This window comes from Mobula hypostoma, chromosome 16 (genome assembly GCF_963921235.1).
Source record: "Mobula hypostoma chromosome 16, sMobHyp1.1, whole genome shotgun sequence".
Lineage (NCBI taxonomy): Eukaryota > Metazoa > Chordata > Chondrichthyes > Myliobatiformes > Myliobatidae > Mobula > Mobula hypostoma.
Window position 1 is genome coordinate 13,465,638 of NC_086112.1, and position 24,501 is coordinate 13,490,138.

Below are 24,501 nucleotides of genomic sequence, written 5' to 3' on the forward strand. Positions count from 1 at the left end.
GCATGTCTTATGAGGGAAGACTGAGCCAGCTAGAGCTGTTCAACATTCAATATTGTTTATTTTCATTCTTCAGTACATGAATATTACGGAGAACAAAATGATTGTGACTCTGGATCTGATCCGACTCTTTCCCATGCAACACACATCAAAGTTGCTGGTGAACGCAGCAGGCCAGGCAGCGTCTCCAGGAAGAGGTGCAGTCGACGTTTCAGGCCGAGACTCTTCGTCAGGCTTGCCTGGGTCCTTGGTATCATTTTAAGCCACTTCTCTAATACACGTCTCCTTTACACAATAACTTTCATATACTTGAACGGATTATAATCTCCCACTTCTTCAGCCTGTGTCTCTTTCTCTTGTTTTGGCTTTGACCATGCCTTTGCTGTGGTAGTACAAAATTTTCCTTTTCCCATTTTAATCCCTATTAAAGGTTAACTTCCAGGTTGAGTCAGTGGTAAGGAAGGCGAGTGTAATGTTCGCATTCATTTCGAGAGGACTGGAATACAAAAGCAAGAGTAATCTCAGGAATGAAAGGGTTAACATATAAGGAGGTATTAGATGGCTCTGTGCCTGTAGTCACTGGAATTTAGACGAATGAGAGGAATCTCATTGAAACCTATTGAATATTGAAAGCCTGGATAGTGTGGAAGGGGGGTGGATGTTTCCTATAATGAGGGAAGTCTAGAACCAGAGGGCACAACCTCAGAATAAAGAACTGAGATGAGAAAAAACAATGTTAGCCAGAGGGTGGTGAATCTGTAGATTTCATTGGCACAGGCAGCTGTGCAGGCCAAGTCCTTGGGTATACTTTAAGGCAGAGGTTGATTAAGTTCTTGATTAATTAGTGCATCAAATGTTTATGGGGAGAAGGCAGGAGAATGCATTTGAGGGGGATAATAAATCAGCCATGATAATGCCGGAACAGACTCAATGGGCCAAATGGCGTAATTTGACTTCTATGTCTTATGGTCTTATTCTCTTGTAAGAAGCCTTTCATTTCTTGCTGCCTATTTTTCCATCCAACCTTTTTTTTTTTGGCTTCTTTCTCTTCTGCACCTCTCTGTTTGTCCTTCCTGGCCTCTTTCTGTTCCCCACATCTGCCGTCAACATTTCCTGGCTCCTTTCTCCTCTCCATTCACCTTTTCACACAGTGCTATATCAGTTTTGGAGTCAAAAGCAACATCTTGTTGATCAACACACACAAAATGCCGGAGGAATTCACCAGGTCAGGCAGCATCAATGGAAAGGATTACCTGCCTCAGCTCACTCCCTGTACTGACCACCCTCTGGGGGGAAAGGTTGGCACTCAGGTTCCTATTAAATCTCTCCCCTCTCAGCTTAACCCTGGGGGAAAAAAAGAGACAAGAGATTCTGCTGGATATCTAGAGTAACACGCCCACAATGCTGGAGGAACTTTGCAGGTCAGGCAGCTTCTATAAAGAGGAATTAACAGTCATTGTTTCGGAGTGAGTCAGTTCATCAGAACTGGGAAAAAGACTGTTCATTCACTCACCTTATCTCTTCCCTTTGGGATTCTAAAAAGGAAGAGAATCTCAAGAAGATCACCCATCTTTCTCTTAGATTCCAATAAATAAAATTCCCACTTGGCAACATTGTTGAAATTTCCTCTGCGCTCGTTCCAGGACACCAATATTATGACCTAGTATCTGTTTCAGTGCTGATAACAGCTATATTAACTTTTTATTCTTAGGCATTTTCATGTTATTTTGGTTAAAGTTTCAATTTGATTAGTTTTATTTCTCATATGCACATGGAAGTATTGAGACACACAGAGAAATGTATCGTCTGTGTTGGGAGCAACCTACACGTGTGGGCATGCTTTCAGTGCCAATATAGCATGCCCACAGCTTACGAGGCCTAACCCATACATCTTTGGAATGCGCGAGGAAACCGGAGCACCAGGAGGGAACCCAGGCCGTCACGGGGAGAATATACAAGCTTCTTACTACTGCAACAGCAACTGAGCCCCAATCACTGGCTCTGTAAGGCATTATGTTAGTCACTACACTACTGTGCTGCTCGTGTATAATTTTTCCATTTCTAAGATCAAATCTTACAGCCTTTCTCTTCCTTGCCATAAGGAAGTTGCTGATATTATGTTTGCCTATACTGTAAACACTGAAATTGAAATATTCTGAAACAATATGAGAACTTTTGAATTATAACTGATTTCTTAGAGATTTCAACTTGTAATTGCTAAGTAATGGACAAGAAAATCTCAGACGTGCACCCTTATAGAGTCATAGAACACGACAGCACAGAAACGGGGTCTAATACATGCTGAACTATTATTCTATCTAGACCAGGGGTTCCCACCCTGGGGTCCACAGACCCTTCAGTTAGTGGCACGGGTCCTTGGCATAAAAAAGGTTGGGAATCCCTGATCTAGACCCATTAACCTGCACCCAAACCACAGGCCTCCATACCCCTCCCATCCATGTGTCCATCCAAATTTCTGTTAAATTTGAACCCTCATCCACCAATTCTGTTGGCAGCTCGTTCCACACACTCACCACCCTCTGAGTGAAGAAGTTTCTTCTCAAGTTCCGCTTAAATTTTTTCACCTTTCACCCTTGACCCATAACCTCTGGTTCTAGTCTCACCCAACCTCAGTGGAAAATGCCTGCTTCCATTTACCCTATCTAAACCCTTCATAATTTTGTTTGCCTCTATCAACTCTCCCCTCATTTTCCTATGCTCCAGGGAACGAAACCCTAAATCAACCTAACTTGTAATTTACTAACTGGCATATATAATAGAACTTCCTATTTTGTTTGAATTCTAGATGGAAGACCTCTTACCCTGAAGGAAATTTGGGAAAGTGTTCATGATTGTTACCAAGAAAGTCTTTCACAGGGACCTTGGGAAACGATTACACAACAGGTAATCAATCATACTTACACAAAAAAAAACTAGTTCAAATTAGTTTTCCACATCAGCTGGAAATTTGAGTAAAATGAACTATTGATCACTTCAGGTTGGTTAACATCTGGAGAAGTGTGAAGTGATTCACTTTGGAAGGTCGAATTTGACGGCACAGTACTGTATTAAAGGCGGGATACTTTGCAGTGGGGAGGAGCAGAGGGATCTTGGGATTCACATCCATTGATCCCTCAAAGTTGCCTTGTAAGTTGAGAGGGTTGTTAAGAAGGCGTATGGCGTGTTCACCCTCATTAGTCGGGGGATTGAGTTCAAGAGTGAGGTAACGTTGAAGCTCTAAAACTCTGGTTGGACTGCACTTGGAATATTTTGTTCATTTCTTGTTGCCTCATTATAGGAAAGATGTGAAAGCTTTAAAGAGGGTGCAGAGGAGACCTACCAGGATGTAATCTAAGGATGAATGACTGAGTAAGCTTTGGCTTTTCTCTTTAGAGCAAAGGAGGATGAGAAGTGACTTGATAGAGATGCCTAAGATGATGAGGTGTAGATCGAGTGGATAGTTAGTGTCTTTTCCTTAGGGCAGAAATGCAAATACATTCTCCCCATGACCACATGGGTTTCCTCTGGGTACTCCAGTTCCATCCCACAGTCCAAAGTCTTACCGGTTGGTAGGTTAATTGGTCATTGCAAATGTACCGTGATTAGGCTGGGATTAAATTGGGAGATTAATGGGTGGCGTGGCTCGAAGGACCAGACGGGCAATTTTGTCTGTATCTCAATAAAATAAATATAAAAGAGGGCATAACTTATTGTGATTGGAGGAAAGTATGTGGGGATGTCAGAGGTAAGCTCTTTACACAGAGGGTGGTGGTGCGTGGAACCTGCTGCCAGGACAGGTGGTAGAGGCAGGTACATTAGGGACATTTAAGAGACTTTAAGATAGGCACATGAATGAAAGAAAAATGGAGGGTTATGCATGTATGTGGGAGGGAAAGATTTAGACTGAGTTTGGAGTGGGTTTAAAGTTTGGCACAACATTTTCTGTTCTGTGTGCTGTACTATATTCTATGTTCTATGCCTCAGGTAGAGACCAGATGATGTTACCAGACATGAACATTAGCATCGTCCAAGCTCTTCTAGTTATTGTAGATAATTTATTTGACTCCACTTCATGTTCTCCTGCCTGTGACTATCATGACATTTACATAATTCTGCGTCAGTGATCTTCCTAGAGCAGGGTTTTCCAACCATTTTTATGCCATGAACCCCTAGCCTTCGAGGGGCCTGTGGACACCAGGTTGGGAGCCCGTATCCTAGAGGGTTCCAACAAATAGCAACAGGATAACCTTACTGGCTTGGCCTTAACCTAGTGCTCGCCAGTGAAAACATCCTTAGCAGGTCCCCAGTGGAACTGAGACATCTAGTGCAAGGACAAAATGCTTTATTCCATGGCAGAATTCCCAAAAAAGCATGGTATCCCATAGGGGATGTATGTGGCCATTAGCTCCACATGTGTAAGTGAATGGTTTAGGAAATGTATGATTCTATAAACATGCAAACACAAGGAAATCTGCAGATGCCGGAATTTCAAGCAACACACATAAAAATTGCTGGTGAACACAGCAGGCCAGGCAGCATCTCTAGGAAGAAGTACAGTCAATGTTTCATGCCCCACTTTCCCTTCATACCCCATCCGTTATTTATTTTTTATTATTATTATTATTATTATTATTATATATATTTTTTTCTCTCTCTTTTTCTCCCTCTGTCCCTCTCACTATACTCCTTGCCCATCCTCTGGGTTCCCCCCTCCCCTTTCTTTCTCCCTAAGCCTCCCGTCCCATGATCCTCTCGTATCCCTTTTGCCAATCACCTGTCCAGCTCTTGGCTCCACCCCTCCCCCTCCTGTCTTCTCCTATCATTTTGGATCTCCCCCTCCCCCTCCCACTTTCAAATCCCTTACTCACTCTTCCCTCAGTTAGTCCTGACGAAGGGTCTCGGCCCGAAACGTCGACTGCACCTCTTCCTAGAGACGCTGCCTGGCCTGCTGCATTCACCAGCAATTTTTATGTGTGTTACTTGGTATTCTATAAACATGCTGGTCACAGAAATTTTATCCACTGCATTAATGGTGACATAAGAGGTTAAGTTCAAATTCAAGTTCAATCTTATCATGATCTGACTGTACATATGTACAACCAAATGAAGCAATGTTCTTCCAGACCATGGTGCATACAGAAACATATAACACACACCACACATAAAACCAAATATTACTGTAAATAATTTAACAAAATATAATACAAAATGCATGCAGCACAGGTAAACAGTAAAGAGCTCACTGTCCTAGTGATGAGACCATGGTGATGGCAGCGTATTCATGAGTCTGACAGCCTGAAGGAAGAAGCTGTTATCCAGTCTGGCAGTCCTCATCCTGAGCCTCCTTCCTGATGGCAGTGGGTCAAAGGGATTGTGGGATGGGTGGTGGGGATCCTCAACAATGCTTCGGAGTGCTGGAAATCTTGAGCAACACACACAAAATGTTGGAGGAACTCAGCAAGTCAGGCAGCATCTATGGAGGGGAGTGAGAGGTGATGTTTTGGACCAAGGTTTTTGTCAGTTTTTTTAGTCTTGGTTTGTCCTGTGTTTCTGTGATATTATTCTGGAGGAACATTGTATCATTTCTTAATGCATGCGTTACTAAATGACAATAAAAGAGGACTGTGTGTCCTCATAATCTAAGACCTTTTATCAGGACTGAAAAGGAAGGTGGGGGGGGAGCCAGATTAAGAAGGAGGGGGAAAAGGGGGGAGTACAAGCTAATGCTAATTTTGTATGGCATTTGAGTACAAAAATGATAAATTAGAAAAAAATTAAATTCTGTAAAAAGAAAAAGAATAATGAGTTCATGTGTTCAGAAGTCTGATGGCAGAGAGGAAGAAGCTGTTCCTGAATCATTGACTGAGGATCTTCAGGCCCCTATATCTCCTACCCAAAGCTAGTAATGAGAAGTGAGCATGTTAAGACCATAAGACAATTTAGTTTATCTCTTGTTGGCAAGATGCTAGAAGGTTTAGGAAGAATTAACTAGTCATTTTGAGAAGCCTGTGAATCAAACAAAATTAGCATCTTGTATTGAATACTTGGAGAACGTTTTCCGTGTTTGCTGATGGCACAAAAATCAAATTGGAATTGGTTTATTACCATCGCATGTAGTGATGTACAAATAGTGAAAAGCTTGTCTTGCATACTTGCATACCATTCATACAGGTCAAATCATTACAACACAGTGCATTGAGGTAGAACAAGATAAACAATAAAAGAACGAACACACACACACACACACACACACACACGGAGGATCTCAGGGGTCAGGCAGCATCTATGGAAATGAATAAACAGTTGATGTTTTGGGCCAAGATTTTCCCTCAGGACTGGAAAGGAAAGGAGGACGTTGCCAGAATAAGAAGGTGTGGGGGTGGGGGGAGGAGACTAGCGGGAAGGTGATAGGTGAAGCCAGGGTAGGGCTGGAGAAGAAGGAATCTGATAGGAGAGGAGAGTGGACCACAGAAGGGGACCCAAGGGGAAGTGGTAGGCTGGTGAGAAGAGGTAAGAGGACAGAGCCAGGAATAGAAGAAGAGAGGAGGGGGAGGGAAACATTTATTTATCGTAAGGAAAAATCGATTTTCAAGCCGTTGGGTTGGAGGCTACTCAGATGGAATATAAGGGTGGCCTCATCTGGCTCAAGAGGAGGCCGTGGGCAGACATGTTGGAACGTAATGGAAATTGGAATTCAAATGTTTGGCCAGCGGGTAGTTCTGCTTTTGGTGGATGGTGCGGAGGTGCTCAACGAAGCTGTCCTAATAATGTATATCAGCTATAAAGAAAGCACAGTTAAAGTAGACAATAAGGTGCAAGGTTATAATGAGACAAATTATGAGATCAAGATTATTATAAAACTCTTGAATGGTTCCCTAGTACCATCTATTTGTAGCAGGGAACCATTCAATATTCTTATAACGGTGAGGCCTTTATAAAGCTGATCTTGAGCCTGGTGGTCTGTGCTTTCAGGCTTTTATATCTTCAGCCTGATGAGAGGGGGGGAGAAGAGAGAATTTCCAGATGGGTAGGGACTTTGGTTATGCTGGCTGCCTTGCTGAGGCAGAGAAAAATGTTGATGGAGTCCTTGGAGGGAGGCCTGTTTCCATGATGTGCTGGGCAGTGCCCACAGCTCTGCCGTTTCTTGCAGTCACATGCAGAGCAATTGTCGTGCCAGGCTGTGATGCACCCACTTAAGAAGTTTTCCATGATGCATCAATAAAGAATTGTAAGGATCCTTTCTATCCAACTGAATGCGGATGGACAGAGGGGTTGGCATGGATATGAAGGGGAGGGTTCAGGAAGGCAGAAGGCTCCTCTCTGTTCTGAACCACTTTGTGCCTGACAATGCCGGCTTCATAGTGACCTTCTGCCACTTCATCGCTGTAATATGTGGAGCTAATTGACCATTTACAATGAAGTGAAAATGAATGAAGAGTGACCTTCATCATTTACTTAGTGATACAGCCTAGAGTAGGCCCTCTTCCAGCCTTTCAGCCTACACCACCTCAGCAACCCATAACCCCAATTAACCCTAACCTGATTATGGGACAATCTACAACGACCAATTAAGCTACCCAGGACGTCTTTGGAAACCAGAGCGTCCGGGGGAAACCCATGCATTCCACGGGGAGGTCATACAGAATGGTGCCAGAACTGAACTCCAAACTCTGGAGTACCCCGAGCTGTAATAGCGTCGCGCTGCTACGCTACTGTGGCTCCCAGTTATCTAAATAATTAAGATGTGCACAATTGTCCAAATCTGAAACCACTGTGCCGTGCCAATGCCTCTTGGAATGCCTGGTGAAGGAAGCCATTGAAATTAAACTAGAGAAAAAGAATTTTAACAAAGACAAAGGTCTCGCACTCAGTAAGAGCTAGAATTCCATTGCAAACAAGGTGGGACAGTGGAAACCTTGGGCTGTTTTCCCTGGAGTTCAGGAGAACGGGGGGGGGGAATCCTACAGGATTGAAGAATGTCCATTTAGAACAGAGATGCGGAGAAATTACTTTAGTCAGAGAGTGGTACATTTGTGGAATTTGTTGCTGCAAGTGGCTGTAGAGGCCATGTCATTGGGTGTATTTAAGGCAGAGATAGATAGGTTCTTGATTAGCCAGGGCATCAAAGGATATGGGGAGAAGGCAGGGGAGTGGGGAGGACTGGAAGAATTGGATCAGCCCATGATTGAATGGTGGAGCAGACTCGATGGGCTGAATGGCCTACTTTTGCTCCTTTATTTTATGGTCTTATAAACCTGATTGGATGAGGACTATCCAATCAGGAGGGACAGATGACAGTATATATACCACTGGACTAGACATGCCTAGGTATCATCCCTGATGAAGATGGCAGAGTTTGTCATCGAAACATGGATTAAAAATCAACATCTGTACCCGGCTGAAAGCCAGAGAAGAATTTATTCATTATGCATGCTGGGAAAGCACTAGATCCCATTTTGATTATACCTGTGTTTTCAGAATATAAAATCATAGCCTAAATTACATGAATGAATTATAATTTTTCAAAGCCTCATTGTAAAATCTGTTTGATGAAGTCAATAGCATGGATTTTCCTTTGATGAGTAATTATCACCATGTCATGTCAGTTACATTATTAACAAACCAACAGAGGAAATGAACAACACTTACTCCACTCAGATTCCTGATGGTCTATCTGATCTTCTGTCTGTTGGCTTTCGTCTCAGTGGGAATCTCCCTAAAGTCGTCACTCATCCATTTTATGTGTACCAACATCCAGTCACTTGCCTGAACTGCTCTCGTTTCAAATACTGTAAATCAATTACAACACACAGCTGTTTAATGAAACTCTTGGAACATTACTAGCGATCTCTGTGGGCATTTCCTGGTGGCTCATAATGACGCCAATTTACCACACCTGGCAGGATCTGTTCACACTCAGAGGGGCAGCTCAGATGCGAACTGAAAGTTATTAACCATTGAAGTGCTGCAGGGCAACTCAATTGCTAACTGAAAATGACTAACTACTGAAGTCCTGAATGTGCCATGGTAGTGTAGCAGTCAGCGGGGGTTAGCGCATTGCCACTACCGCTTGAGGTGTTGGAGCTCGGAATTAAACTCAGACATCATCTGCAAGGAACCTGTACGTCCTCCCTGTGGAGTGGGTGCGGGTTTTGTTCAGGTGCTCTGGTCTAAAAATGTACCAGTTAGTAAAATAATTGGTCATTGTAAATGGTGCCGTGGTTAAACCGGGGGTTGCTGGGCGGTGCAGATTGAAGAGCTGGAAGGACCTGTTCAGTACAGCATAGGAACACACCCTTTAACCCACAATGTTGAGCCCAACTAGAGTCATAGAGCACCACAATACCGAAATGGGCCCTTTGGTCTGGTCCATCTCAACCAGGGGTCCGCGGACTCCTCTGTTGATGGGAAGGGTCCCCAGCATAAAAAAGTTTGGAAACCCCTGATCTAGACCATGCTGAACTGTTATTCTTCCTAGTTCTTTCAGCCCACACTTGGACCATAACCCTCCCATCAATGTCCTTAGCCAAGATTCTCTTAGATGTTGCAATCAATCTAATTAAACTTGTAATCAAATACCCAACTAAACTACAAAATAATCTGCAGATGCTGGGGTCAAAGCTTTGACCCAACGAAACTAAACCTTTCTGCCAACACAATGTGCATGTCCTTCTATTTCCTGCACATTCACGGGCCTAAGATCCTCTGTTGTATTTGCCTGCACCTCTAGCCCAGGCAGTGCATTCCAGGCACCCACCACTCTGTATATATATAAAAAAAACCTGCCCCTCACATCTCCTTTGAAATTATCCCCACTCACCTTAAATGCATGCCCTCTGGTATTAGACATTTCAACCCTGGGAAAAAGATACTGTCTGTCTACTCTATCTCTGCCTCTCATAATCTTATAAACCTCTAACAGGTCTCCCCTCAGCCTCCACTGCACCAGAGAAAACAACCCAAGTTTCTCCAGCATCTCCTTACAGTTCATGCCCTCTAATCCAAGCACCATCCTGATGAACCTCATTTGCATGCTCTCCAAAGCCTCCACGCCCTTTCTGTAACAGGGTAACCAGAACTGAACGCAGTACTCCACATGCAACCTAACTAGAGTTTTATAAAGCTGCAATATAACTTCCCGAGTCTTGAACTTAATTTCTTGCCTCAGAAAGATAAGCAAATCACCTACTTTCTTTATTACTCTCTTAACCTGTATATACATTTTCAGGGAGCAATGGACTTGGACCCCAAGATCACTCTCGATCATTGCTCTTAAAGGTCTGATCGTAAAAAATGAATACATTTTTTTCTTTCAACAGATGTGTATTTTAGGTTCACTTATTTCTATTTAATTATAGATGTATGACAAATTCAACATTGCAAATTATTAATGTGATAGAAGATCTTCATTTTGTTGGATGTGATTCTGTTTACGGCTCGGACTAACTTGCTCAGCATAATTTTGTCAGTTTGACAATCAAGTTGATGGCACCTTATTTTCCCGCTGATGCAGGCAGCACAGCAGTGTAGCGGGTAGGGTAATGCGTTACCATGCCAGCTGTGAGATCAGAGTTTATTTCCCGCTGCAGTCTGTGAGGAACTTGTACGTTCTCACCCTAACTGCATAGGTTTTATCCAGAGGCTCCGGTTTTCTTCCACATTCATCAAAGCAGAGTAGAGGGAATTACAGAGGCATGAGAAAGGAGCTGGCTAGACTTAATTGGAAAAGAACACTGGCAGGGGTGACGGCAGAGCAGCAATGGCTGGAATTTCTGGAAGCGGTTCGGAAGGCACAGGATACATACATCTCAGAGAGGAAGAAGTATTCTAAAAGCAAGATGACACAACCATGGCTAACAAGCAAAGTCAAAGCCAACATTAAAACCAAAGAGGGGGCATATAATAGAGCAAAAATGGGTGGGAAGTTAGGGAATTGGGAAGCTTTTAAATGCCAACAGAATGCAACTAAAAAAGTCATTAAGAAGGTAAAGATGAAATACAAAAGTAAGCTGGCCAATAATATTAACAAGGATAACAGAAGTTTCTTCAGATACATGAAGTGTAAAAGAGATGGAGGAATGGATTTCATACCCCTGGAAAACGATGCTGGAGAGGTAGTAGTGGGGGACAAGGAAATGGCAGACAAACTGAAAGTATTTTGTATTACTAGAAGGCATTAGCAGTATGGTGGAAGTTCCAAGTGTCAGGGTCATGAAGTGTGTGAAGTTACCATTACTAGAGAGAAGGTTCTTGGGAAACTGAAAGGTCTGTAGGTAGGTTAGTCACCTGGACCAGATGGTGTACAACCCAGAGCTCTGAAAGAGGTGGATGAAGAGATTGTGGAGGCACTTGTAAAGAATCACTAGATTCTGGAATGGTTCCAGAAGACTGGAAAATTGCAAATGTCATTCCACTCCTCAGGAAGGGAGAGAGGCAGAATAAAGGAAATTATAGTCCAGTTAGTCTGGCCTCAGTGTTTGGGAAGATGTTGGAGTCGATTGTTAAGAATGTGGTTTTGGGGTACTTGGAGGCACATGATAAAATAGGCCATAGTCAGCATGGTTTCCTCAAAGGAAAATATTGCCTCACAAATCTGTTGGAATTCTTTGAAGAAATAACAAGCAGGATAAACAAAGGATAATTGGTTGATGTGGTGTACTTGGATTTTCAGAAGGCCATTGACAGGGTGCCATGCATGAGGCTGCTTAACAATCTGTGAGCCCATGGTATTACAGGAAAGATTCCAGCATGGATAAAGCAGTGGCTGATTGGCAGGAGACAAAGAGTGGAAATAAAGGGAGCATTTTCTGCTTGACTGCCAGGGAATAGTGTTCCACAGGAGTCTGTGTTGTGACCAATCCATTTATGTTATATGTTAATGATCTGGATAATGGAATTGGTGACTTTGGTGCAAAGTTTGCAGATGATATGAAGATAAGTGGAGGGTCAGGTAGCTTTGTGGAAATAGGGAGGCTGCAGAAGGACTTTGACAGATTAGGAGAATGGGTAAAGAAGTGACAGATGGAATACAGTGTTGGGAAGTGTATGGTCATGCACTTTGGTAGAAGAAATGAAAGGGTTGACTATTTTCTAAATTAAGAGAAAATACAAAAATATGAGGTGCAAATAGATTTGGGAGTCCTTGTGCAGGATTCCCTAAAGGTTAATTTGCAGGTTGAGTGTTCAATTCAAAAGTACTAGAATATAAAAACAAGGATGTGATGTTGAGACTATATAAGGCTCTGCTGAGGCCTCACTTGGAGTATTGTGAGCAGGTTTGGGTCCCTTATCTTAAACGGTAGAGTCTGGTGGAGCAGAATCGATGGGCCAAGTGGTCTAACTCTGACCCTGTATCTTATGGTCTTTATGGAATTATTCCAAAGGCATACAGGTTTGAGTTGGCAAATGCTGCCCAGCACAATCCTCGCTGATTTGATTTGACACAAACAATGCATTTCACAGTATGTTTCGATACATATGTTCGATACATACAAATAAAGCTGATCTTTTTAAAAAATAGAATTGCTTCTTATATTGCAGGAATAATGTCCTTATTTTGCTTAATTATAATTTATCTGACTAAATACCTGCATCAGAATGAGCACGTCGCCTCTCCAGACAAACAATGGAACTTGTTTTACTGTACAGCTGAGAACTTTGCAAAGACCAGTGAACTTGCGCACCAAGGTCCACAAACAAATCATTTTGTCTAATGAGGAAATAGCTTCCAGCAGTGGGATGTATTTGTAGTGCAACAATCATGTAGTATCTTATTGCAGGTCTCAGAGCTTGAGCATGAGAGACTCTGCACTGTAGTTACTTATTGTGAAATCTACTGGCCCAGCCAGCTGCGCACACCACATTTGCAAGAAGATGACCCAGAACAAAAGCAGTTCTTTCCCAATGGCCGCCCATTTTAATTCTACTTTACATCCCCATACCAACATGTCTGTATATGGCTACTCAAAGTTCAAAGTAAATTATTATCAAAGTACGTCAATATCACGATATACTACCCTAAGATTCATTTTCTTGCAAGCACTCACAGTAAAACAAAGAAATACAATAGAATCTCAGGTTGGAGGAGCAACACCTCATATTCTGTCTGGGTAGCCTCCAACCTAACGGCATGAACATCAATTTCTCTAACTTCTGACAATTTCTCCCCTCTTTCTGTTCTCTCTTTTTCCATTCCCCATTCTGACTGCCCTCTTTACCTTCTGCAAGAAAGTGGTTGATGTAGGTAGCCAGCGTCTACCACTGTTTGACAGCCAAATAGACTTGATGGGCTGAATAGCTTCTCTTCTTTGAAATATGTAAAACTGAATGTGGCACATGGTTCACAATTAGGAACTTCAAGTTCCTCGGCGCTATCATATCATAGGATCTGCCCTGGAACTGGCACAGAAGTGCCATTACAAAGAAGGCATGGCAGCACCTTTACTTTCTTAGAAGTTTGCACAGATTCTGCATGTCATTTACAACTTGGACAAATTTATATTAATGCATACTGGAGAGTATTTTGACGCCAAGAATGGGAAAGCCGACAAAAAGTGGTAGATACAGCCCAATCCATCAGACAAGAAGCCCTGCCCACCATGGAGCACATCTACAAGGAGTGCTGCACAAGGTACAGGAACGTTGGGTCCCACACCACCAGGTTCAGGAACAATTATTATCCTATAACCATCAGGCTCCTGAACCAGATGGGATAATTTCACTCATCCCAGCAATGAACTGATTCCACAACTTACAGGCTTGCTTTCAATGACTCTATAACTCAAGCTCTCAGTAATATTTATTTCCTCATTTATTATTATTATTTTTGTACTTGTAGCTTGTCTTTGGTGCACTCATTGTTTGTTAGTCTTTGTGTGCAGTTTTTTATTGATTCTATTGTATTTCTTTGTCTACTGTGAATGCCTGCAAGAAAATGAATCTGAGGGTTGTATATGGTGACTTACACGTACTTTGCTAATAAATTTACTTTGAATTTTGAACAATTCACTATGAAACAGTGTCATAGCGAATTGACGATGATGTTGGCGATGATTGACATTTGTACCCTGGTCAGTTTAGCCAGGTAATTCTCACTGCTACATATTCAGTTAATAACTTAACAAATAAAGATTAATGATTAGCTTTATTTGTCACATATACTATACTCTGCAAAAGTCTTTGGCACATGTAACAGTTTCTGTGCAGTGAAGATGCTTTCAAAAATAATGAAATGAAAAGGTTCTAAATTTCAAAACAATTACCATAAAGAGCAGTTTGTAACTTACGTCATATGCCGTAGGAGATCATGGTCTTTCCATGACCATGCTAGTCCTTGGCAAATTTTTCTACAGAAGAGGTTTGCCATTGCCTTCTTCTGCTCAGTGTCTTTACAAGACGGGTGACCCCAGCCATTATCAATACCTTTTAGAGATTGTCTGCCTGGCGTCAGTGGTCGCATAACCAGGACTTGTGATTAGCACCAGTTGCTCATACGACCATCCACCACCTGCTCTCCATGGCTTTACATGACCCTGATCGGGTGGTTAAGCAGATGCTAAACCTCACCCAAGGGTGGCCTGCAGGCTGCGGAGGGTAGGAGTGCCTTACAGCTCCTTTGGTTGAGACGGATCTCCACCCCACCAGCCAGAAGAGTATAAATCACAAAAAACGAAACTAAAATTTCCTGCCCCCTCCCCTCTTCCAGTCCCCACTCTGGCCACTTACCTATTACTTCCCCCAGGCCCTCTCCTTCCCTTTCTCCTATCAGATTACTTCTTCTCCAGCCCTTTATCTATCCAACCAACCTGGCTTTACCTATCACCTTCTAGCTATCCTCCTTCTCCTCCCTCAGCCTCTTTATTCTGGCATTTTCTCCTTCCTTTTCAGTCCTATAGAAGAATCTCAGCCCGAGAAGGTGTTCAAAAAGCTGAAAGACCTATAGGTACATAAGTCACCTGGACCAGGTGAACTGCACCCTAAGGTTCTGAAAGGGGAAGCAGTAGAGATTTGAATGCACTGGTTATGATCTTTCAAGAATCATTGGACTCTGACATGGTTCCAGAGAACTGGGAAATTGCAAAGGTTACTCCACTCTTTCAGAAACGAAGGAGGCAGCAGAAAGGAAATTATAGACCAGTTACCTTGCCCTCAGTGGCTGGGAAGATATTGGAGTCAATTGTTAAGAATGAAGCTATGGAGTACTTGGTGACACAGGACAAGATAGGGTAGAGTCAACATGGTTTCCTTAAGGGAAAATCTTGCCTGATGAACCTGTTGGACTTCTTTGAGGAGATCACAAGTAGGATAGATAAAAAGGATGCAGCAGATGTTGTATATTTGTATTTTCAGAAGGCCTTTGACAAGGTGCCACACATGAGGCTGCTTACCAAGTTAAGAGCCCATGGTATTACAGGAAAGTTAGTGGCATGGTTAGAGCATTGGCTGATTAGTAGGAGGCAGCAAATGGGAATAAAAGGATCCATTTCTGGTTGGCTGCCAGACACTAATGGTGTTCCACAGGGGTTATGTTGGGAATGCTTCTTTCTATGCTGTATATAAATGATTTAGATGATGGAATAGATGACTTTGTTGCTAAGTTTGCAGATGATACAGAGATTGGTGGAGGGGCTGGTAGTGTTGAGGAAACAGGTAGGCTGCAGAAGGACTTGGGCAGATTAGAAGAATGGGCAAGAGAGTGGCAAATTAAATACATTGTTGGAAAATGCATGGTCATGCACTTCAGTAGAAGAAATAAATGTGTAGACTATTTTCTAAATGGGGAGGAAATCCAAAAATCTGAGATGCCAAGGGATTTGGGAGTCCTTACTCAGAGCACCTCAAAGGTTAACTTGGTGGTTGAGTCGGTGGTGAGGAAGGCAAATGCAATGTTAGCTTTCATTTCAAGAGATCTAGAATGTAAGAGCAGGGATGTGATGCTGAGGCTTTATAAGGCACTGGTGAGGCCTCACCTTAAGGTATTGTGAACAGTTTTAGGCTCCTCATCTAAGAAAACATGTGCTGGCATTGGAGAGGGTTCAGAGGAGGTTCACAAGGATAATTCCAGGAATGAAAGTGTTATCATACCAGGAACATTTGATAGCTCTATGTTTCTATTCATTAGAATTTAGAAGGATGGGGGCGATCTCATTGAAGCCTTCTGAGTGTTGAAAAGCTTAGACAGAGTAGATGTGGAAGAGATGTTTTTCATGGTGATGGAGTCTAGGATAAGAGGGCAAAACCTCCGGATGGAGGGGCATCCATTTAAAACAGATATGGAGACATTTTGTTAGCCAGACATTTGTGGAATTCGTTGCCACATGCAGCTGTGGAGCCCAGGTCATTGGGTGTATTTAAGGCAGAGGTTGATAGGTTTTTGATTGGCCACAGCATTAGAGGTTACAGGGAGAATACTGGGGAGTAGGGTTGAGGAGGGGAGAAAAAGGATTAGCCATGATCGAATGGTGGAGCAGACTGAGTGGACCAAATGGCTTAATTCTGCACCTATGTTTACTGGAAAGATTGACTGTTTATTCATTTCCATAGACACTGCCTGACCTGCTGTGTGTGTTGCTTTGGATTTCAACCATCTGCAGACTTTCTCGTGTTTTTAAATCTAATCAGAATTTGGAGTGACCACCCTTTGCTCTTAAAACTACATAAATCCTCCCAGGTACACTGTCATGCGGTTTTATAAGAGAATTGGCTGGTAGATTGTTCCAAGCATCTTGGAGAACTTGCCGCAGTTCTGCTGCAGACCTTGGCTGTCTCGCTTGCTTCCGTCTGTCCAGGTAATCCCAGACAGCCTCGATGATGTTGAGATCAGGGCTCTGTGGAGGCCATGCCATCTGAAACCATGTAAAAAAAAACATCTTGGTTGCCTAGGACTTGTGCACAGTACTCTACCTCAGAACATGCAGTGAACTGTGTTGTTTGCATCAAATCGAATCAGCGATGATCGTGCTGGGCAGCCCCTGTGAATAACGTGCAGCAGGCTGGATGTAACAGTCTATAAACATCCCACTGGGTGTCATAAAACAGCAGAAATATAGGATGGACGCTTGCCCTTTCACCCCATTATGCAAGTAACGCCAAAAATCTGTACCATGTACTTGTCTCACTGGTTAAATGGTTAATAATATTTATTATACTCTGCCTTAATTTTACATTTGTTGTCAAAAAAAAATCCCCTCCACCAAAAAATATGGTAATGATTTTAGGAGGTGGGGTGAAGAGGATGTCTGATTATTCATAGAGTAATAGAGCACTGCAGAGCAGAAACAGGCCTTTTGGCCCATCTAATCCATGCTGAACAGTTATTCTCCCTTGTCACATTGACCCACACCTGGGCCATAGCCCTTTGAACCCCACCTGTCCATGAACTTAACCAAATTTCTTTTAAATGTTGCAAATTGAGCTCACATCCACCACTTTTGCTGGCCAATCTTTCCACATTCACACCACCCTCTCAATGAAGAAGTTCCCTCTCAGGTTTCCCTGAAATATTTCACTTTTCTCCCTTAACCTATGACCTCTAATTTTAGTTTCACCCAACCTAAGTGGAAAAAGCCTGCTTGCATTTACCCTGTCTATACCCCTCATAATTTTGTATGCCTTGATCAAACCTCCCCCTCATTCTGCATTATAGGAAGGATGTGGAAGCTTTAGAGAGGGCACGGAGGAGGTTCAGCAGGACGCCCCCATGTCTTATGAGGAAAGGTTGAGCGAGTTAGATCTTTTCTCTTCGGAATGAAGGAGGATGAAAAGTGACTTGACAGATGGGAATAAGATGATAAGAGAAATTGATGGGAGTGGACAGCCAGAGACATTTTTCCAGGACATAAATACAATAGGCCATAATTTTAGGATGATTGGAGGAAAGTATAGGGGGAGTGTGAGAGATAAGTTCTTTACACGGAGAGTGGTGGGTGTGTGGAATGCGCTGCCAGGGGTGATGGTAGAAGCAGATACATTTGGGACATTTGAGAAACTCTTAGATAGCACATGGATGTTAGAAAAATGAAGGGTTATGTGGGAGGGATGGGTTAGATTAATCTTGAATTAGAGCCTGTACTAGGCTCCAGTGTTCTATCTTCTATGTTCTTTCTTCTCTTTGATGATATTGGCAGAATTGCTGTTTTTCAGTATCTTTGATATATTTGTTTCTTTAACATCTGTCAGGAATGAGTGATTAATGCAAAGCTACCTGAGATAATTTAGCTAATGACCGATGAGTAATTATGCTTAATAGATTTTTGGAAATTGAAGGAATCAAAGGATACAACATAAGGAAGGAAAACAACGTTGAGGTTGGAAAATTATCTCTGATCTTGTTGACCATATGGTTCAAGTACCATTTGATTTTACCCCCGGCACTAAGTTAACATTTCCTTATTTGAAGTTCCTCACAGCTAATACTTAAATAAGCTTGGAGCAGATTTAGTTAGATTAGCTAACTAAAATGCTGCCTCCCTAAGTGACTTTAGGACACCATTCTGAGGCTATGTCAATAAAATTGGAGACCTGGACAACCCGGCACATATATAACGTCCACTCATCTGATGTTGTTCAAAGACACGATTGTTTCTCATTACTACTATCACAGGAGACTGAAGACATGCCCCCAATGTTTTTAGTAACAGCTTCTTCTCCTTCTGTTAGCTTTTGTAACTTCAAAACATTAAACTAATTCAAAGGAAGGCATAGGAGTCTGAAATGTCCGTCTAACTTCATATGTTTCCTTTAAGTGAGGCGCACAAGTATCACATGGTAGCATGATGACGTGTGCAATTCATGCATTTATACATACAGCCCGTAATGAATTACTTAGACAAACAAGAATGCTTAATCCAGCAATATATGTACAAGATTGCTCAAATATTGCTGAAACATTAAATACACACCTTCAGAGTTTTGAATGGACAATGAGCCTCAATATCTTTACTCTCTCTTTTCACTACTTACTTAATTTAAATATATATATTCCCTATTATAATTTATAATTTTTTTTGTGTTGCACTATGCTGCTGCGACAAAACAAAAAAAACTTTGCAACATGTGGCAGTGATAATACACCTGATTCTAATTCTGAAAATCTGGTAATTATCAAGGCTAAGAACAGAGTTGAGGTGAGTGAAGTTATCCACAGGAGCCTGGTTCAGGAGCCTGATGGTTGAGGGGTAATAACTGTTCCTGAACCTGGTGGGGTGGGACCTAAGACTCCTGTACCTCCTTTCCAATGGTAATAGTAAGTAGTGTTGTCATTTTACCATACACATGTACACAGCCAAACAAAACAACATTCCTCTGGGACCACGGTGCAAAGCACAGTGCATACAGTCACACACAACTCGTATAGTTATGATAGAGCAGAATACAGTCACAAAATAATATTATCACAAGTCCCTGAGTGACATGGCCTGAAAGTTGACGGCACATGGGATGTTGTCCTGGAGCCATGTTTCTTTAAATACGCAGCAATTCCGCATCTTGTGCTGGGTCAGTTACAGAGGAAGGTATCTATGTTCCGTGCCTATTCTGGTATCTGTCCCCCACTTTTCCTTCGCTACATCGACGACTGCATTGGCGCTGCTTCCTGCACGCATACAGAACTCGTTGACTTTATTAACTTTGCCTCCAACTTTCACCCTGCCCTCAAGTTTACCTGGTCCATTTCCGACACCTCCCTCCCCTTTCTAGATCTTTCTGTCTCTGTCTCTGGAGACAGCTTATCCACTGATGTCTACTATAAGCCTACTGACTCTCACAGCTATCTGGACTATTCCTCTTCTCACCTTGTCTCTTGCAAAAACGCCATCCCCTTCTCGCAATTCCTCCGTCTCCACCGCATCTGCTCTCAGGATGAGGCTTTTCATTCTAGGACGAGGGAGATGTCTTCCTTTTTTAAAGAAAGGGGCTTCCCTTCCTCCACTATCAACTTTGCTCTTAAACGCATCTCCCCCATTTCACGTACATCTGCTCTCACTCCATCCTCCCACCACCCCACTAGGAATAGGGTTCCCCTGGTCCTCACCTACCACCCCACCAGCCTCCGGGTCCAACATATTATTCTCCGTAACTTCCGCCACCTCCAACGGGATCCCACCACTAAGCACATCTTTCCCTCCCCCCCTCTCTCTGCATTCCGCAGGGATCGCTCCCTACACAACTCCCTTGTCCATTTGTCCCCCCCATCCCTCCCCACTGATCTCCCTCCTGGCACTTATCCGTGTAAGCGGAACAAGTGCTACACATGCCCTTACACTTCCTCCCTTACCACCATTCAGGGCCCCAAACAGTCCTTCCAGGTGAGGCATCACTTCACCTGTGAGTCGACTGGGGTGATATACTGCGTCCGGTGCTCCCGATGTGGCCTTTTATATATTGGTGAGACCCAACGCAGACTGGGAGACTGCTTTGCTGAACATCTACGCTCTGTCCGCCAGAGAAAGCAGGATCTCCCAGTGGCCACACATTTTAATTTCACATCCCATTCCCATTCTGACGTGTCTGTCCACGGCCTCCTCTACTGTGGAGATGAAGCCACACTCAGGTTGGAGGAACAACACCTTATATTCCGTCTGGGTAGCCTCCAACCTGATGGCATGAACATTGACTTCTCTAACTTCCGCTAAGGCCCCACCTCCCCCTCGTACCCCATCTGTTACTCATTTTTATGCACACATTCTTTCTCTCACTCTCCTTTTTCTCCCTCTGTCCCTCTGAATATACCTCTTGCCCATCCTCTGGGTCAACCCCCCCCCCCGTCTTTCTTCCCGGACCTCCTGTCCCATGATCCTCTCGTATCCCCTTTTGCCTATCACCTGTCCAGCTCTCGGCTCTATCCCTCCCCTTCCTGTCTTCTCCTATCATTTTGGATCTCCCCCTCCCCCTCCAACTTTCAAATCCCTCACTCACTCTTCCTTCAGTTAGTCCTGACGAAGGGTCTCGGCCTGAAATGTCGACTGCACCTCTTCCTATAGATGCTGCTTGGCCTGCTGCGTTCACCAGCAACTTTGATGTATGTTGCTTGAATTTCCAGCATCTGCAGAATTCCTGTTGTTTACAGAGGAAGGTAATCTAGTTTGTGGGTACCTGTAAAAATGGAAGCAGTTTGTTACAAGGGATGACTGGTATTGTGACTCATTAACAGTAATATTAATCGGACTTTTTTTTTACCTTCAGTATCTGGCAATAACTATTGTCGCCTCATAGCACCTTCCTTTCTGACTTGTTGCAAGATCTGCTTTTCAATGGTTGTGATCAGAACTTAATCAGGAAACTTTGGAGAAAGTGTTTAGTTTAGTTGGACATTTGATTAGTTTGACACAATATTGCGGGCTGAAGGGCCCGTACCTGTGCTGTATCGTTCTTTGTTCCACCTTTGTTGTACCTTGAGCTAAAGGTAAATTTTGGTGCCCTTTTTACAAGCATCAGGGCTGCCCACCCGTTCAAGGCATCTTCTCCACGCCCCCGTCACTGTGGAGCAGCAAGGTAGTGTAGCAGTTGGCGTAACACTTTACATCACCAGAGACCCAATTTCAATTCCCACTGCTGTTTGTAAGGAGTTTGTATATTTTAGATTATGAAGACACGCAGTCCTCTTTTATTGTCATTTAGTAATGTATGCATTAAGAAATAATGCAATATTTCCTCCGGTGTGATATCATAAAACACAGGACAGACCAAGACTGAAAAGACTAACAAAACCACATAATTATAACATACAGTTACAACAGTGCAATAATACCATAACTTGATGAAGAAGTCCATGAGCACGGTAAAAGTTCAAAGTCTCTCAAATGTCCCACATCTCACGCAGGCGGGAGAAGGAAGAAAAACTCTCCCTGCCATACCCGACTACGATCCGACTCTGAGTCATCCGAAAACTTCGAGCTCTGATCAGCTCTCCGACACCGAGTACTGAGCGCCATCTCTATCCGAGCAATTCGACTTCCATCTCGGTCGCCAACAGCAGGCAAAGCCGGGGATTTTGAGGCCTTCCCTCCGAAAGATTCCCCACCACGCAGTAACAACAGCAGTGAACGAGCGTTTTAGAAATTTTTCCAGATGTTCCTCTGTGCTTTCACGTACGTCTCCATCAAATCAGAATTGTCCACGGCCCCTATTTAACGGACACGATATCATTTTTCACTGGAGGGCTGCACACACGCGGCGCGCTGCTTTCTCTCCTCCTGCCGAGGACAGAAATCATATTCTGTGATTGTGTGGGTTTCCTCCAGGTGCTCTGGTTTCCTCCCACATTCCAAAAACATCAGCGTTGGGGTTAATAAGTTGCGGGCATGGTATGTTGGTTCCTAGAAGAATGGCAACACTTGCGGGCTGCCCAGCACGATCTTTGGACTATATTGATCACTGAGACAAACGATGCATTTTACTGTATGTTTCGATATACATGTGACTAATAAAGCCAATCTTTAACCTTTGAATCAAGTTATCTCGACATAGCGGTTAGTGCAATGCTGTTACAGCACCAGCGACCCGTGTTCAATTCCCGCTGCTGTCTGTACGTTCTCCCTGTGACTGTGTGGGTTTTCTCTGGTTGTTGCGGTTTACTCCGCAGTCCAGAGACGTACCGGTTAGTAGGTTAATTGGTCACATAGGGTGGTGCTGGCTCGTTACTGTGCCAGATCTCTAAATAAATAAATAATATCAAATCTAACATCCAACATCCTCCAAAAGGACCACAAACTTACCGTAGGGTTTGGAAGCTTGTGTGCCTCAATGACCCAGAGAGCTATATTGGCTGGAGTTAGGGTCTCGTGCTTTGTTCTTGGTTGGGTCATCCATGCCAAACAGGCCGAAAGGGTAGATGCCAGGTTAAGAGTGGTCCGCTGGTCCTCCAGTTTTGGATGTTCAGCTCACGGATAACAACCCTGACTGGGAAAAAAAATATTGCTACGGAAACAGCAAAGAAGAAACCTTCTACATTTGTGTGTGAGGGTATGGACAGACAAAGATGGAGGACCTTCATTGCTGTCCTAAGTGCCAGCGACGTAACAGGCAGTACGTAAGTAACGTCCTGCACGCAGTATGAAAGTAAATCGATAACCTTGTACCTGGGTCGCTGTGAGCAAATGATGCCTAACAATTAAATTGTTTGACAGGTGAGATACAAGAGATTTTCTTTAAAGATGCATAAGCAATGTTTAACTTTGGCTGAAACAGTAATATTCTTGTACTGGTGTGCCAAAAACGTCAAAAAAAAAACCTTTGCTTCCTGTTCAAACAGTGGAAGAAATTCATAGTTCTATTTTTTACGGCATTTTTATGTTGATGTCTGTCACTTGACCATTACTTTGTGAATCGTTTATTAATCTTAGCCTTGGGTTATTCCTTCATCATTTTCAAGAGGTTTGGAAGTCTGCCAAGTTCCAGGGAACAGTACCGCATCTGTGTTTTCTTCCTTTTATTGAAAATTCTTGGAAAAAAGTGCTGGCCTTGTTTTAGAGTGATCAAAGTTTTTGGTCAAAACATCTCACTTGCCAAATCTTAAGACTGCTGTTTAACTGAAGTCTCTGAAGGATTTGAAATGTCACTGCTTTTGTCAGGCTCTCATGACCATGACCACTGTCTTCTGTGCCTGGTGCAGTTACCATTCTTGTAAGGACTACCTACCTGGGGGAGATTCCTGACCAAGGCAAAGAGGAGATGATTTAAGCAGTCCGTGACTACATTGAAAAATATGTGTCTGGAGTGGAATCGGATTGTGGTAATACTTTATTGCAGGGTGGAACCCAAAAAATCAGGATTTCAGAATCAAAAGCAGCTTTATTATCAATAACATATGTTGTGAAATTTGTTGTTTTATGGGGGACAGCATAGTGCAATATCCAAAATATTATTAGTTCTTACAATAAGGAAGATACTCAGTAGCCACTTTATTAGTTACACCTGTACACTTGCTTGTTCATGCAAATATCTAATCGGCCAATCATATGGCAGTAATTCAATACATAAAAGCATGCAGACATGGTCAAGAGATTCAGTTGTTGTTCAGACCAAACATCAGAATGGGGAAAAAATGTGATCTAAGTGACATTGTCCACGGAATGATTGTGGGTGCCAGATGGGTGGTTCGAGTATCTCAGAAAATGCTGAGTCTTTTGGGATTTTCACACACAACACTCTCTAGAGTTTTACAGAGAATGGTGTGATGAACAAAAATAACATCCAGTGAGCAGTAGGTATGTGGGGAAAAAGGTGTTGTTAATGAGAGAAACCATGAGATATAGGAGCAGAATTAGTTCTCTTGGCCCATCAAATCTGTTCCGCTATTGATCACGGCTGACTTATTATCCCTCTCAAGCTCATTCTCCTGCCTTCTCCCTGTAACCTTTGACACTTGTACCAATCATGAATCTATCAATCTCTGCTTTAAATATGCCCAATGACTTGGCCTCCACAGTCCTGTGTGGCAACGAATTCCACTGATTCACCACCCTCAGGCTGAATAAATTCCTCCTCATCTCTCTTCTAAAGGGACGT

At 43.0% G+C, this 24,501-nt stretch overlaps 1 protein-coding gene across 3 annotated transcripts in view; it reads left to right on the forward strand.

Moving 5' to 3' along the window:
* atg10 (ATG10 autophagy related 10 homolog (S. cerevisiae)) overlaps positions 1 to 24,501 on the forward strand; it is a 233,628-nt gene that overhangs the window by 180,527 nt on the left and 28,600 nt on the right. For all 3 annotated transcript variants that reach the window (XM_063068552.1, XM_063068551.1, XM_063068553.1), the window contains one exon: positions 2,804 to 2,901. In XM_063068552.1, the coding sequence (XP_062924622.1) occupies positions 2,804 to 2,901 (98 nt within the window). The remainder of the gene's footprint in view (positions 1 to 2,803; positions 2,902 to 24,501) is intronic.